The 16,279-nt window shown below is 40.7% G+C and overlaps 1 protein-coding gene across 2 annotated transcripts in view; it reads left to right on the plus strand.

The window, feature by feature from the left end:
• The first annotated feature begins 1,654 nt into the window (after nt 1-1,654).
• arhgef25a (Rho guanine nucleotide exchange factor (GEF) 25a) overlaps nt 1,655-16,279 on the plus strand; it is a 35,353-nt gene continuing 20,728 nt past the window's right edge. For both annotated transcript variants that reach the window (XM_083920721.1, XM_083920722.1), the window contains exon 1: nt 1,655-2,148. In XM_083920721.1, coding sequence (XP_083776847.1) covers nt 2,043-2,148 — 106 coding nt within the window. In that variant the 5' untranslated portion in view covers nt 1,655-2,042. The remainder of the gene's footprint in view (nt 2,149-16,279) is intronic.

The following is a 16,279-nucleotide window of genomic DNA, read 5'->3' on the forward strand; positions in this document are numbered from 1 at the left end:
TAAACAAATGAAGACAAAAGCATAAAAACACAAGAATCATAAAAACACAAAAGAAGATGCATAATATCAAATAAAAAAATGTTATGGTTGGTCATAGGTAACAGGGGGAAAAAAGGGTTTTAAGCCTGGATTTAAAAATCTCGACAGAGCTGGCCTCCCTAATCATAGCTGGTAGTTTGATGGAGCACAGTGAGAGCAGGTAGACTGTGTATGTGTGGAGGGGAGGTGGGGGACTCTTTTCAGTCTCAGACACACATGCCTGTGTTGTGTCTTCCACAAGAACACATTCTTTTTAGTATAACGAGTAAAATATAGTCCATTCAAGAAATTAGAAGTTCTACAGTGGACTTCCGGCTTATTTGCTGTATTTGATGATATACAGCCTGACATACATCGATCTGTATGAATATACTGTATCGATTCAACGATCAACGATGCAATATTATTGATACATACTGTATGTCATCAGCTTATTTTGAAATTCCCACTTTATATATATTTTTATAGATTGTTTTTCATATACATGTTGGGAAGAGCTCAGTAATAATATTGTCTAATCATTGTCATCACTAATCATTTTTTCATTACTTTTTGTAAGTTGATATAAATGTAACTGGTTGTGTTGAATGGACATATGATATTGTCTCATAGCGACCACAGGCCCCTGGAGTGAATCAAATCGAAATCATATCATGGCAGACTTTACAAATTTACAATATCACAATATTGATATAGCAATATGAAATAACATGAGCTTTTACATTTTTAAAAAAATCATCCACTTCTTAGTCAGTTCTTCCTTATCTGCATTATCTCTCCAGTGAACCTGGGGTTTTTATGCAGTAGATTTCTTTGGTTATACTGCCCCTCTATGTACTGTAATGAGTTGTCAGGCTAAATGACCTGTGACACACACACCCACACACACACACACACACACACACACACACACACACACACACACACAGACACACACACACACACACACACACACACACACACACACACACACACACACACACACACACACACACACACACACACACACACGCACACATACACATAGACACTAAGATTGCCAACATGCCAGCATTGTGAAATTCGAGACTGCCTTCTCCCTCCATGGAAACACAAAGAGGAAAAAAAACACTTGCTATGCTGCCCCCATGATCATAAATAAGCACAGAGGCCAACATTGGAGCTGTCCCACTGATCAATGCGGTAAACACACACTGTTGAACTGTCTGTATGTTAAACACACTTACAGACACTATCGTCTACTGGGAAATACATGACACCTTCAACCAAACATGGCCTCTCCTCAAATAGCATTATGTATCATTAGACATTGGTGTTACTATTTCCAGGAGAGTTAGATTTCCATTAGAGAGAGAGTCATTTAGTCTAGTTTCCGAGTTGGATAGCAGGGGACAGCAGACAAACGAGGAAACAGCTGAGAGGAGAGAAACAGAAGACAGGAAGAGAGAAAATTAGGGGAGTAGGAACCTTATCCTGGAATAGCCAGCAACTAGAGCTGCAGACTCCACCCTTCTCCCCCCTCCCCTTACTCTCTCTCTTTCTCTCTCCCTTACAATCTCTCTCTCTCTCTGAAGCAGTCTCCTAGTCTGTCATTTGACCAGGCAGTTCACAGAGGCGAGAGCTCAGCACCAAAAAGAAAACACAGAGAAAAAGAGAAACAAAGGGAAGGGGAGCACATTCAGTGTAACGATAAGCTTGCTGGAATGTTTCCTTGGCTGTTTATCACCATCTGAAAAACCCTGCGTGTGTGGATTTCTTCTTGACTGCTGCTGTTGTGGACTCTTTTCTCTTCTTGGTCTGGATGTGGGCTTTAAAAAGTCTGTCTTCAGTCAACTGAGGAGGATCAACTTACACCTTTTTGGGGATATACACTTTGAGGAGTAAACCTCTACTTGTGTGAGGCTGAGAGAGACTAAGGGAGACAGAGAGAGAGAGAGAGAGAAAAGAAAAGGGGGAGAAAGAGAGTGCCGGGCCATGCCCACCTCTGCTCATGGTTCAACAGCATGAAAGGGGGCCACCATCACCATCGCCACCATCGAGGCTGTGGCTGCCAACACTTGTTTCGTAAAGTACTGGCCAAGTGTGGCTGCTGCTATGCCCGAGTCAGAGGTCAGTGTGACACACTTTCAAACACACACACACACACACACACACACAAACACACGCACGCACACACATACAGTGAGCATGTAGATATCCATGGAGTTTGTCATTGTCAGTCTAGTCCAGTAAGTTTCTTTGCCTTGAGATTGGTACTGTATTTTAAAAGATGCTTTTGACTTTGTTGTTTTTTTCTGAGTAGTTACTTTTCAGGCTTATGTGTGTATGTTTTCGTTGATCAAGCTGAACTGAGGCAATAAGTCCTCTCCTCTCCTTCCATTTAATACCTCTACATTCCCCCGCTCTTCTTCTCCTCCACATTTTCTTAGATGTCCACCCACCTCTCCCTTATCTCTCCCTCCATTCCTGCGAGCGTATGCTAATGGTTTAAATGTAAGCTTCAATCTTCTCCTCCTGCTCTCTCGCCTCCAGCTAAAGCAACAGATGTGTGTCACGTACACATCAGAGCAGGTGAAAAAAACATGACTACACAGTGAGGAAGAGGGAAGAGGGCATGCATCATACATTCCTCCATTTAAAATAGGAGAGAGAGAGAGAGAGAGAGAGAGAGAGAGAGAGAGAGAGAGAGAGAGAGAGAGAGAGAGAGAGAGAGAGAGAGAGAGAGAGAGAGAGAGAGAGAGAGAGAGAGAGAGAGAGAGAGAGAGATTGTGTATGTATATGGGATTTGGAAAGTGACTGTCCTCATCATGATGAGTGTATGTCACTCAGGTATGTGCAGCACGTGGATGGGTGAACACACAGGAGGACTGAGCTGAAAAATCACTCTACCCCAAACAGTGAGAGCTGAACAAAACAGCAGTAATCTCTCTGTCTCTCTCTCTTGCTACATCCACACTGCTGCATTTCTTTTAAAAATGCACAACTTTTTCTACTTTTACACGTAGCATCCACACTACTACAATGACTCCAAAACTGTGTTTTCTGCAACCTTTAATGCCTTATTGGTTAATTGATGTGTTTATTTCAAACATGTATAGAATACAAACAACAACAAATAAACAATATTTACCTCTTCATATAATATAGTTACACTCGTGTTACTTTCAGTTACAGTGACAATTCCTCGTTGTCTGTCCCACCACAGAGTAACAAGCTCCTTCTTGTTTACACTGGCATGTGCATACCCAGTGTGTGTGAACGGTCATGGGATATGTGTTTCCAGGCATGTAAATATGAACAGAGATGTATTCTGCCGATTATACGGAGCCAGTGGCATCACTAGCTATTGAAAACATTCGGGGCTGTCGTCCAGAAGTTAAGAGTCCTTTTAAGACAGGGAACATTTTTAAAACTGGGCTGATGAACATACAATTGTGAGGTAGTTTGAGAAGGAAAGACCCTTCTCCTAATGAGTAGGTTAATGTTTACGTTAAGGATAGGAAAGTGTACCACAAGCAGTCAAAATGAGACATTAGAATAGCGTATAGCCTAATAAACGCATTACACCCCCTCCACTCAATTTCTTTTGCTTGAATCGCTAATAGCACATCCAGATTGTATGTAGTTTGTTTTTTTTGCCGGTCCGGACAGTGAAACACCACCTGAGATCTGATTTTCACTTGTAATACATAATGTGGACAGTCAAACAGTAAGATCAGATTCTGATCAGATCTGCATATAATCGGATTTGGGCAGCAGTCTGAACAAAGCCAATGTGAATGAATGAATCCGCATCCAGGCTAACTTCTGGTAGCTAGCTCTAGCTGTGTAAAATGACTGGCGCAACTAGTACTGTACTGTCATGGGAAATGAATTATTGCTGGTGGTGAAGAATGTGATTCCATTCTACAGAGCCTGTAAACGTAAGTAAGTGTATCTTTTTAAGTTACACAAGCAAAGTGTCCTTAAAGCTAGTGAGGTGCAGTGGTTACTAGCTAGCTAGCTAGCTAGCTATTAATGCCAGACCAGCATTAATCAAAAGCTATCTTTGAGGCTGCCTGCTTTTCAAAAACCTGAGACGATTGTGTGAGGGCTCTCAACCATTTGGCTCAGTGAGAGAGTCAACTCACTGCAGTCAGGTGTGTGTGGCACTGATTGGCTTTGATTAAGCCCAGGTGTGGGGGGTTTTCATAGACACTGAGTCTGCAGTCCTCTTTGCTGACTTATTATCTCACCTTCAGAGGTAGTGAGCGCTTCTCCCTGTGGCTTCTCAAGTTATAGGTGTTAACAATAAACACCAACTTTGTGTGTATATGATGTCAGTTGCCTGTTTCCCAGTGTATAACTAGGGGTGCTGGAGAGTTTGTTGTGACTCCAGCCTTTGGGTTTTCAAAGGTCTCTCGGGCAGCCTTTGCCTTTCGTTTCGTGTTTTCTTGGTCTCCTGGACTATTTTGGTTTTGAGTCACCTGCTTGGCAGCGGTGGTTTAATCATTTTAGTGCTTTATTTCATTAAGGAAGTCTATAGTGGCTCTATACAGTTTTGATGTTTTTTCTCCCCTTACCAACCTATCGCCATGCAATTTATTATTATTTTTTTCTGGTTATCAATTTGGGATAACTTTAAGACACCGCTGGGTCCGCACCTGTGTCCCAACCGCCCCTTTCCTGACAGCTTTTAGTGTTCTCAGGGGTTGCAGGAGATGATGCCACACTCGCCACCAAAAAAAGAATCTTCTTATATCTATTTCTCTGATCTCACTAGCTAGCAATACAAAAAAGCAATGTGGTGTACTATGCATAGAGAAAAAAGGAATACCGATGTTGAATTATAACATTTTGCAACAAATTATTCTCAATCTGCCTATACACTGGAGATCAAAATTACTTGATTTATTCTGAAATACTGTAATGCATCGTCTGCATAAAAATTGTGGGCTGGTTGGGAGACAATTGCAGTGAATGTATCTCATATTGTCGAGAGGAAGTCCATATAAACCTTTGCATTCACCCTTCCATGTAGCTGTACAAGAGGCCTGACTCCTGCTGCAAAAACATCCCCCAAACCATGAAACTTCCTCCTCCAAACTTCTTTACACACTTTAGGTTCAGTCTTTCCCCAGTCCTACGCCGAACATAAAATTTCTCATCAGACCCGATAAACTGAACATACTCTCATCACTGAAGTCACTCTGGACCAGTTCTCCTCTGTCCACACAGCATTCTCATACGCAAAGGCAAGTCTCACCTTTTTATTTTTTTCTGCTGATGAGGTTTGGTCACTGCAAAGTGGACTTTCAGACCAAATGATCTTAAACAGTGAGACACTGTGTGCCGAGATTTGCCCTGTTCAGCACTGAACTGGTGAGCAACTCCAGCTGCAGCACATGTCAAGATATGTCTAGACAATTATGTCTAGAATAAATAAAAAATTAATACGTTGTTTGTTTGTTTGTTATTTTGATCTCCAGGTTATATGGGCACTTCAGAATTTTGTGGTTTTCACTGCTACAATGTTGCATATGTGGTTGCTGGTAATGCAACCACATAAAAGTCTACTGTATGAGGATATTTTCATCATTATTATGTTTTGTTTTTTTTTTTAAATGTATGATGGCACAGAGATCCGGGGCTATAGCCTTGAATGCCTTGGCCTAACAACGCATCTGTGTGGAGCTAAAATGCTTGTGTGGACAGAGTTCATGTTAAAAAGCTGTTTTAAAATGAAAACCTAGTAGTGTGGATGTAGCCTCTGTGTCTCTCCCTCTAACTCTCCTGTTTGTTGTAATGAGGTGCAGCACAAGTATCAGCGGTCCATTACAACAGTGTGACTGAGTAAAATCAGCGGGTGGCATGAAATGTAACAACAAGACTGGTGCTGCTTTTTTTTTAGAGCTTATACAAAGCTCAGGACTCACCGTTAGATCTTTTCTCTTTGTCCCCGTTGCTGTCTTGCGCACACATTGCCTCTTTTTACCGTGGCTTGGAAGCTAAAACAATAACAGTGACTATACCACTACTAATAGCACTATATGAGTTTACGCTGCAGTGCTAAGCTGCGTTTGTCACTTTTTTACAAGTCTACATCAAAGGGATAAACAGTGGACCTACCCGCTGAGGCTCTGCATATGGGGGGGCTCATGAAGTAGGCTTTCATATTATTGGCCAGCATTGTTGGATACATACCTCAGATTCCTCCAGTTTAATCTCTTATGTAATGGATATTCTCCCTTTCCATAGCCTGCAGCTCCCCACTGTACCTCTACCATGTTATCATAGCAAATACATGCACACTTAGATCATGATGTATAAGCATGCGGGGGAATGAAAGAATGAAACATTCCAGGCTATTAAAAGAAACCCCAATAATCATACAGTAAGAGCTTTATTCCAATAGTCCAATAGGCTTTAATGTATCAGGGGGCTGGTTTTGGTCCAACATTACAAGATGAGATGTTTTATGTTTTACAGTTGGAAGCAGAAAACTTTTTGATCTCATTTTACAGTCTGAGCAGGACAGACATGTTCTACCCTCCAGAGAAGCCACATTATAAAGATACAGTAGTCTCTGAGAGTAACTTAACTATTAACGTGAAGCTGTGTGCTCTATAAAACCTCCTCATAGATCATGTAAAGTACATTTCTATGTTGCAGCCACTGGTTAGGTCCCACTAGAAGCTCACTTACAGTCCTTAACAATACTGTAAAGCAGTTGCTATAAATAACACAACAGGGGGATTTTTCGATAGCACTCCCATTTTTCTTTTCTTTATCTCTTTGGAACTCTCACTTTTTATCTGATACATTTGACTTTTCAAACTCAAACTGTATCTTTTCGTGTCGGGCTCTAAACTGCAGGACCCCTGTAGTCTATTGTGGTGTTTACAGGAAAAACACTGAACAATGCAGGTCTGACCTCACTTGCCAATGTCCTCAGCACTTCTGGCTATTCCAAGAGATTGTTCTTGCAGTGCAAGCATGTTACAGTATGAAATAATGTCTGTGTTTGACTGTAGGGGAGTTTTTTTCAGGTTCATACTTGTATCTTGGGTTTCTACTAGAAAGTGTTTACATGCTTTAATATCCAAAAACACTTATCTGAATATATGATTTCTTTTTCTTCTTCTTTGTTATACAGAACCTTGACCTGCTTTATGATACAAAAAAGACAGATACGTCTCACTTACAATACAGGAACTTTTAATAAAACACTAGCTGAGATCATCATGGTCAAAATACTTAATAATTACTTGGTGTGAGCCTCTAGATTTCTATTTTGTCTCTTTATAGTAATTTCATCTCAGTGACAGGCTGTCTCAGTCAATTGTATTGGACAAAGCTCTTTACGCTGCATCAGCAATGTTCATTGATTCTAAAAAAGCCACTGACACCAGAGGAAATGATACTGCGTGATTCATTCCCTACATAGGCATAATAACACTTGTACGCTGGATGATGACACACAGTGCAGTATGCCATTATGCACACACACACACACACACACACACACACACACACACACACACACACACACACACACACACACACACACACACACACATACACACACACACACACACACACACACACACACACACACACACACACACACACACAAACACACACATACACACACACACACACACACACACACACACACACACACACACACACACACACACACACACACACACACACACACAAAGCTATCATTGAATAAATTACAAAATTTGAAGTAATTTCAGTACTTCAGAAGAAACTGGAAAATCAATGGCTTTCTGGGGTTTTACATGGATATCCTGCCACGCTTTGTTTTTCACTTCTTAATCAATGTGTGATGAAACACGAAGAACAGTAACATTCGAGCTGAGCATGATAATGTGTAAATGTGTGTAGGGGTTTGTCAATGTGATGTGCTTGTTGCAGGTTTATGGCAGGATGGCCAAGTGTCAAATGGTTTTAAAAATAAACTCAGAGGAAATATGACAATGTATAAATATGAGTGCAAGGGGGAGAGGGGACTGGAGGTGAGGGATTATTGATCTGAGCTGTACTCAACATGATAGAGAAGCCCAGAATGATAGACAGGTGGAGAGATGGGTACAAAGAAAGAGAAAAGCATCATTTTAGCTTTGCACAGCACATTAGCCGATTGACTTCAGGAGGAACATTAGCGAGGGCAGCTCCCCTCCAAATACTGTTGACAAACCATTTAAAAATAGATGGTGTGCCATTGTTTGGCCTCAGTCAATTACCTCTGCAGGCCCGAGGGAGGAAATACCAACTGTGGATTCACCAAATCAGACCTGGTAGGAGGGTTGTGTATTGGGAAATGTTTTCATGTGTGAGGCAAAGGTGGAATAAAGCAAGTGTTGCTACTGATATCTACAATATCCTAATAATAGAGCATTGACTATATGTGTGCTCCTTTTTGAGGATCAAATAGCGACTTTCAAACAAAGGAAGTAATTCACATAAAAGGAGTGTACAGATTCCCAATGATGTCTAAATGTTTTCCTTGTTCATAAATGGTAATGTTAAACTTGATATATACCACTGCAGTGTAAGCCAACACAATCATTTCTACATTGCATATTTACTGCAGCACAACCTCCCACACACCTAATGGTATTTGGGATGCACCCTGACGTAAATCTGACAGAGGAAACAAAAGAAAGCTAGCGATGGGATGTAGGTAAGATTACACTTAAACAAGGCAGATTGCCAGCCCATATGGAAATGAGCTTTTTAGAATGTCTTTAAAAATGCATTATATGACATGCTAAAATAAGCACAGTATTTATATGTCTGAAATGTGGTCTAAAAAGCATATAACCTGAATGTGTCATAGAAATTATATTCAAAGTGTCTTTTTTTTAACCAGCTTATAGGACATTTGATTAAACAATGCACTCCTAAAATGCATTTCAAATGGTTTTGGCATACATTTGAAAGACATGAAAGAGTTAGAATAAGAAATATGAAAAAAAATCCTACAGTGATACATCACAAAATATATAAGTTTAGACACACCTTTTTAAAAATCTATTTACATGTACAAAGTGTACTTTAGATGTACTGTATGTCAAATATATTGCTAGATTTTCCTCTCTAATTTTCACGTCTGTTTAAAGGTGGAGGTGCTATATGTATACTGTGAAAGTAACAAATTGCTCAATTCACAGAGAAATGCACACAGCTCGTATTTGAAATGATGCCTTCAGTGCTGTTACAGTCCCACAATTCCCTTCTTTTCAGGGTAGAGGACAGCTGCTAAAATGCGGACGAATACAGATTTATTCACACAAACAATAGGGGAAAAATAGTGCTTTTTTAAAGCCGACAACATGTTTTAGTAGGTTTTAGCTTTACAAAAAGGCCCTGATTAAGTGATTACCAACAGGTTTTATGTCACTATCTCTTGTCTCCTCATATCACTTTATGTCTTTCTTTCTCTTCCTTTCTCTTCCTGTACAAGAGGAAAAAGCGATGTGCTGCTTTGTACGTGCAGCGTGTATCTGTTGGAGACTGGTGTTGACTCATGCATGCAATGAGTTAGGGAGATCCCCCCCAGCAATGAAACCCAGACACACACGCATGCATACAAATATGGTATATTTACATGGTTGGGTGGCAGAGACGGAGAGAACAGAGACATACACCGTGTCCACTGCAAAGACACACAAGCAAACAGATGTACATGTAGTATACATTTCATTTTATATACATCACTGGCAACATGCTGCATAATTATAACTGAACTGCAAAAAAACTTAAAGGAACCTCTACAATGTAATCCAATACTTTAGACCTGTGATAAATATTGTGAAATTGTTATGATGCAACTAACAATTATTGCCATTATTGATCATTGGCGAGCTGCCTTGCAATGTCTATAGAAAACAGTCCAAAATCCAAAGCTATTGAATTTGCTATCACATATGACAAAGAATAGCAGCATTAATCAATCATCAAAAATACTTACTTATTATATACTTATTTTGTCCGTCTCTTGTACTTGAATAGCTACTTGGCAATGTTCACTTCGGTACATGGCTCATTTGCTGCAGTTTCCAGGCAATTTACAATAAAATACTTAATCACTGTTGGAAAATAATGTCTGTCCCCTCGCCCTGCTTCTCAGACTAGTCGGAGTGTGAGATGCTTTACAGCCTCTTGGAGGGTTCAGTGTCTTGCTTGAGGGCACTTTGACTGTGTCGCAGTTTCAACGCGTACCGCTGCTACGATGACCTAATTTCCCCTCGGGGATAAATAAAGTTTTCTATCTATCTATCTATCTATCTATCTAATTTGATCCCCAGATTTCTCTGAGACCCCCCGAGACCCATGACTACTTTTGATAACAAGTCAAGTGTGCTTTTGACAGAAAGCCGCCCTGTTGGCAAATGTGAGGGAAAATTTGCCGTGAGAGAACCGCTGTGCCTTTTTATGTCTCAGCTGGAGAACCGTCGTTGTCATCAGCTTATAAGGCAGACTTCAGACATTATGGAAAAAGCAACAAAAATAGCTGAAATTGAAGGTATGCTGCTGGACTGCTGTGGCCCAGCCTTGTGTTCGGCAGTCTGAGATATTTTTAAACTTTGCACCCCGGCCCACCCTCCACCTCGTCATCTCCTCTTTGCCCTCCTGCCCAACCCCCTGTCTCCTCTCTGCTGTGCAACGGATCTCCTCCATATTGTTTCTCTCGCTCAGATGCAACAGAGAAAATAACTTAGAGAGGGAGAAATGGACCGTCATGATCTTTTTGGTTTTACAGCAGTTTATTTCCTGTTTTATTTTGAAAGCCACTCTCCTCTTATGTCTTGTCTTACTTCCTGTCTTTGTGTTCCATTGGTTTATTAGTCACCCCCTCCCCCCCACCAGCTTTTAAGCCATGATTTTCAGTTCAGTCCTTATTGCATCCTTGGTTTTGTTATGCTGAGTCCTGTTTTGCCTTGCTTGTATGTACGTTTGAAACAAAGCATTTTCTTCAGGTTCCTGCGTTTGGGTCTCCATAACAGTGAGATAAAGGAAAGGATGAGCAGACTTGCACAGCTAACCAGTGTTCCCAGTCTCCCAGCTGGATGATGGAATTACACGGTCTGAATTTGGGGCTAAATGTAAGCATGATTTGCCGGCTTGGAATGTGAACACCAAGTGGAGCATTAAGATCATTCCTGGGGCATTCTCATTTCTCTCATTCTCCTCCTCTTCCCATCGTTCCTCTCTCCCGGCTCTCTCTCAGACTGGTCGGCCTAGAGCCAGTCAGACGGTTATTAATTATGTCCTATCCCCTTTTCATTTCACCATCTTCCTTTTTTTAACAGTTCAGTCTTCTTTCCTCTTTGCTCCACTAAACGGCCTTGCCCTGACTTATTTCCAAGGCTGCTATGTGCCTCTCTCCTCTTCTTTCTCTCCCTCATTTTTTTCTCTTCTTTTGGGCTCTGTTTGTAAACGTGCAGAGGAGAAGAATGAGGGAACAAATTATGAAACACAGGAGTGCATTCCATACCTTGTTTAGAAAGAATTCTCCTACAGCGCAGAGGGGGAGAGGAGCCACTTCCCCCTGTGATCCTACCCCCACTTTCAGACCATATGGCTCTTTTTATGTCTGCAGTCTTTAGGGGTGTCTATGAAATTTGTTCTTACTCTATTAAAACTTGGTTGCTACTCTTGTTTTACTCACTCTCACTTATGTTCTGTCAAATTCTAACAGTGCTGTAAAGAAGTGTGATTGAGTAAAGTTGGAGAAAAAAAAACCCCATGTCTTTTCTACATATTTTTATCCAGCAAGATTGGAGCATGCTTACTGTTAGTCTTCACAACAGGTGGACTACAACCATTGCCTCAGTGACCCCTTAGGCTGCTCTCCTCTGCTGTTCTCCCCAGAGAACGCTTGATAGAGGCCTTGCTGAGAAACTTTCCAAAACAGTGCACAAAGCAAACAATGGAAAGTGACAAAGTGATGTGGCGTTGTGTTGAAGCTTTGACTACAATTCAGAGGAGCCGAGGATCTCTGATTCTATATTTACTGACCCTGAGAATGACTGCCTGTTGCGTCTAGGAAAGGTTACCTTGTTCGTAATCAGATCTACAGTTCAAACAATGGATGTCAGGGTCCATCCACCCACCCATTGCGTTAAGTATGCAACACAGTATGTTGAAGGCAGCCCTAAACTCTTTGGTTACACTTTAACTCTAGAGATAGAAAATCAGTTTATCAAGCATCACTGCTGTATTGAACTGTGACCTGAATTTACCCTGTTGTTACCATGGCTATGCTGATTTTCAGGTTCAGACTTGAATTTTAGGTTTCTGCTAGAACATGTTTATATGCTTTAATGTAATAATAGAATATGAGATGTAACTTCCTCATGAAATTAATTCTTGGTAAATCAAAGCTAAATCATTGCTGGCCGAGCTTCTTGAATTTGTCCAGTAGAAAACGTGTCTTGTGGAAGAAGGTAAAAAGTACAATGAGCTTTCTGAGAAATTCGGTAAAAAATAAAGCAAAGAAAACATTTCCAAGAGGTCCCTGCAGTCTTTGGTCAAATTTTCTCCATGCCTCTGTCTGCTCCACTACATTGTTAACAAACCAAAATACTTTTTTTTCTTTGTCAGCAGATCACTTTGATGTCAGTAGTCAGCAGGTTACATTGATTGTTACCACAGACACACAGTTCAGAGATAGCCAGTAGCTAGTCTATTACAGCTAATACTTTAGGTTTTAAACCAGTCTTGGTGGTTTAAGACGAAAACTACAAATTTCAGCTTTGTTGCATGTCAACCCCATCTGTCTCTGTTTCCAGTCAGCATCTTCACAGTAAGACATCTAATGAAGGCATAATGCCCCCTCTAAAAATCTCCATGGTTTTTATTTCTGTACAACTGCCTGCCTCGTTGTAGCAGCAAAACTAAGACAACCATAGCTTTAATCCTTTTACCCCCAGGCTATATCAGAATAACATGTTTCCTTGGTAACACTAAAAGGACACCTGCTGATGACTAGGAAGAAAACATAGGCTCATTTTATGGTTTGCTAACAAAACGGTTCAGTGTACAATGAGGATATAAACAGTCTTTTAGAGACTGCAGTAACCCCCTGACAATATGTGTACCTTCTATTGCTTCACTTTCATCATAAGATTTTATTAACCTATCCAGAAATGATTATCCATAAAGTAGTCAACACTGTTCAATCCATGGATTAACAGGTGGTCCTTAACCCCGGGTCTTCCGGTGGGCTAAAACTCAAATGGATTTTGCGTATTCATAAGACACCCTCTTAATGGCCATAAGGAGAGCTCTTGCTCCAAATGCAGGATTTGATCTGAAATAGACTGAGCTGACAGGTGCAGATGGTTCTGTTGAATTCGGAATTAGCTTTTCAAAGGCATGCTTTGTGCGCACAGCAGTGTTTTACAAATAAGGCATGGACATATTTAGTAATGTGTTACTGTATAAATATTGATGCAAATCTATTGCCAATTATTACTCTTTTTGTGCATGTGTGCTACGGTCAGGCTTGTGTAAATGTGAGTGTGTATGCCCACATGTGTTGGTTGATTTTCTTTCTGATGGCTAATCTTTTGTGCGGCTGTCCCCTCACTCTCTCTCCCTTCTGGGTTTTGTTGCTATGGCGATGAGAGTGGGGAGAGGTGTAGAGCCATGGAAAGGAATGAGAATATGTGTCTGGAAAGCCCATCAAGTCTGACTGAGAATAACTGTACCAGCACATCTCTAACATCCGCAGGTCAACACAGTTTGCCAGATCAGCATGATAGAGCCACTTTTACTTTTTGTGGTTTCAACATGTGACCCTTATGTTTAGCTCACATTAACAGTATGTCTTAAGGAGGCTAAAGACGTGATTGTATGTTATGCCACTTTTGCAGAATTCAGTTCAGGAAGTAAAAAAACAAACAAAAAACCTACCCTCAATTCATATCTGACTCGTTTAGGCATATACTGTAGTTTTGGTCACTTGCAGTTCAGAGAAGTGACCTTGTTTACAGCCGGCATGAAAAACAGCAAGAGCCCAGAGCCCAGAGCTAAAAGTACCAAAGCTCTCAGGCAGGCTGGGGCCAGGAGGAGAGGCTCCACACCCCCACGGCCCAGCAGGCACCACAGCTCTGTCTCTAGTTCTCCTTGCAGGCCTCCTGACTGCCACTGCCACTGCTGCCATATGGAATCACAATCGCTTTTAATTTGCTCTGTGTTCTCAGGTACCTCAGGCTTGATGGCAGCTTGTTTACCCTTAAACAGGAGTGTGCGAAACTCTCACTTTATTTGTGTGTGTGTGTGTGTGTGTGTTTGTGTGTGGAAACGCTGGAAATCAATAATTATAATCCAATAATATAATGCAGATTATTCTGAAATGGGCCATTCTTCACAATGAGTACTTTAACTATTAGTACGCTAAGTATATATTGATGCTATTACATTAACTAACTTAAAATGTTTAAACTTTTTCTTACAACATTTTTACTGTACACATTTTAGTAAGCTCCGGAGTACTTCTTCTACCACTTGATCTGGAACCTTCATGTAAAATTAGGCTTTGCAGATATAAAGTGAAGTATGGTTCAGTATCAGTCATCTGTGATACAGCCTACTTGACATGACATCTGTCTAGATAAATTCTCTGTCAAATCACAATGGGCAAAATAAATATTCTTTGCCAGGGTATGTGATGAAGGCCTCAGGCAAAAACAGGAGTTAGAGAAGAACCAGCAGCTGTGTGTGATTTTCTCATCACTGTATACTTTGGCAGCATAACAGATTCAGCTTACACTGACCTTTTAATGACTCCTCTTTTTTCCTAATGATCAAAACCCTGTTCTGACCATGAAAACATCATTCTGATTAAAGTGAAAGAGAGTGTTTGACAAAAACACTGATACAAGTACGAGTCAACATAATTTGAGACGAAGCTGAATGAATGAAGCTGAATGAAGCTGAATGAAGCTTTTTAAAGTTTGAAACAATCTTGGATTGAGCTATAGAATAATGTTTTTAACAGAAAGTGAGTGTGATCGGCGCTGCCCACTCATAATGATGCATCCTTTTTTGTAACAAAGTAAGATTCAGATGCAAAGTAAGTGCCGGAGGATTGATTAAAACCTTGGTCGAGATAGAAGCAGTCTTGGAACCCATCGGTCTGATGACGATTTAGCCTCTAAAGGCAACAGCTATTTCCCACTTTCTGGTGTGGTCAGTAGATATCCAGGCCAGAACTTCCCCTTCAGAGCGGCAGTCATTGTTTAAAGTCCGAAAGGCAAATTGAGACACAAGAATGGAGTTGGTGTAAAGAGACGGGGTCTCTATAAACAAATATCTGCATATGAATGAAAATAACTACTAAGAAAGAGCAAAAGGAAAAGCTAAATGGTTGTCAGACAATAGCCGATACTACAAATGGAGCCCCAACTGCTCCTCCTACCCAAATCTTGGCCTGTTGCCAACATATTCTACATTGATATGCAAAATCTGTTTAAAGAGATTAAGATAGAAGCAGTAGTTGTGACGTAAAATGCAAAACCATAGCAAACCTTAAATGCGTTGCTATACTCATGTCAACCTGAGTTTGACAGTAGAGCACTAGTGGTGGTTTAGATCTACTTATGTTATGTCACTTATCTTTCATAGGCTCTCATTAGGAGAAGTGTTTGACTCAGTCTTTCACGTTGTTCCATCGACAAAAGGGTTAATGCCAGCATCATCTATTCAGGCCTTTTTTTCTGTGACTAACATTGCTTTGATTTTATGCTGATGAAATGCTAGAGTCTGGCTGAGTGTGCAGATGCAGGAGATCGACCCTGATGGCTTGTTTGTGTGTCACTTGACTGTGTCTGCCGCCTATATCATTTTTACCATGCTCCTGGAATCCTAGCAGTGTGTGCATGTGTGTCTGGATAAACTAGGTCAGTAGGGGGACAGGAAATCTCTGTTCACTTGTCTGTCTGACTGCGTGGTTCTCTCAAACTGTTACTGCCCGCAAATACACGTACATTTTACCAAATGCAGCTTTAAGTATATTCAAAAGCCACAAACATGTGTCCTAATCACCCTTTTTTCCCTTCTTCTCTTCAGTGTCTCCTCCTCTACTCTTACTCTATCTGGCAAGTGTGCTTAACCTTCATTTGCTGACAGCCCTAATCATAAATAATCCCTGCTCTCCCTATCAATCCGTCTCTTTTCCTCTCCCTCTCTCTGCTGTTATTAAAATACATGTTCATATACA

The sequence above is a fragment of the Echiichthys vipera genome (genome assembly GCF_963691815.1).
Source record: "Echiichthys vipera genome assembly, chromosome: 9".
NCBI classification, from domain to species: Eukaryota; Metazoa; Chordata; class Actinopteri; order Perciformes; family Trachinidae; genus Echiichthys; species Echiichthys vipera.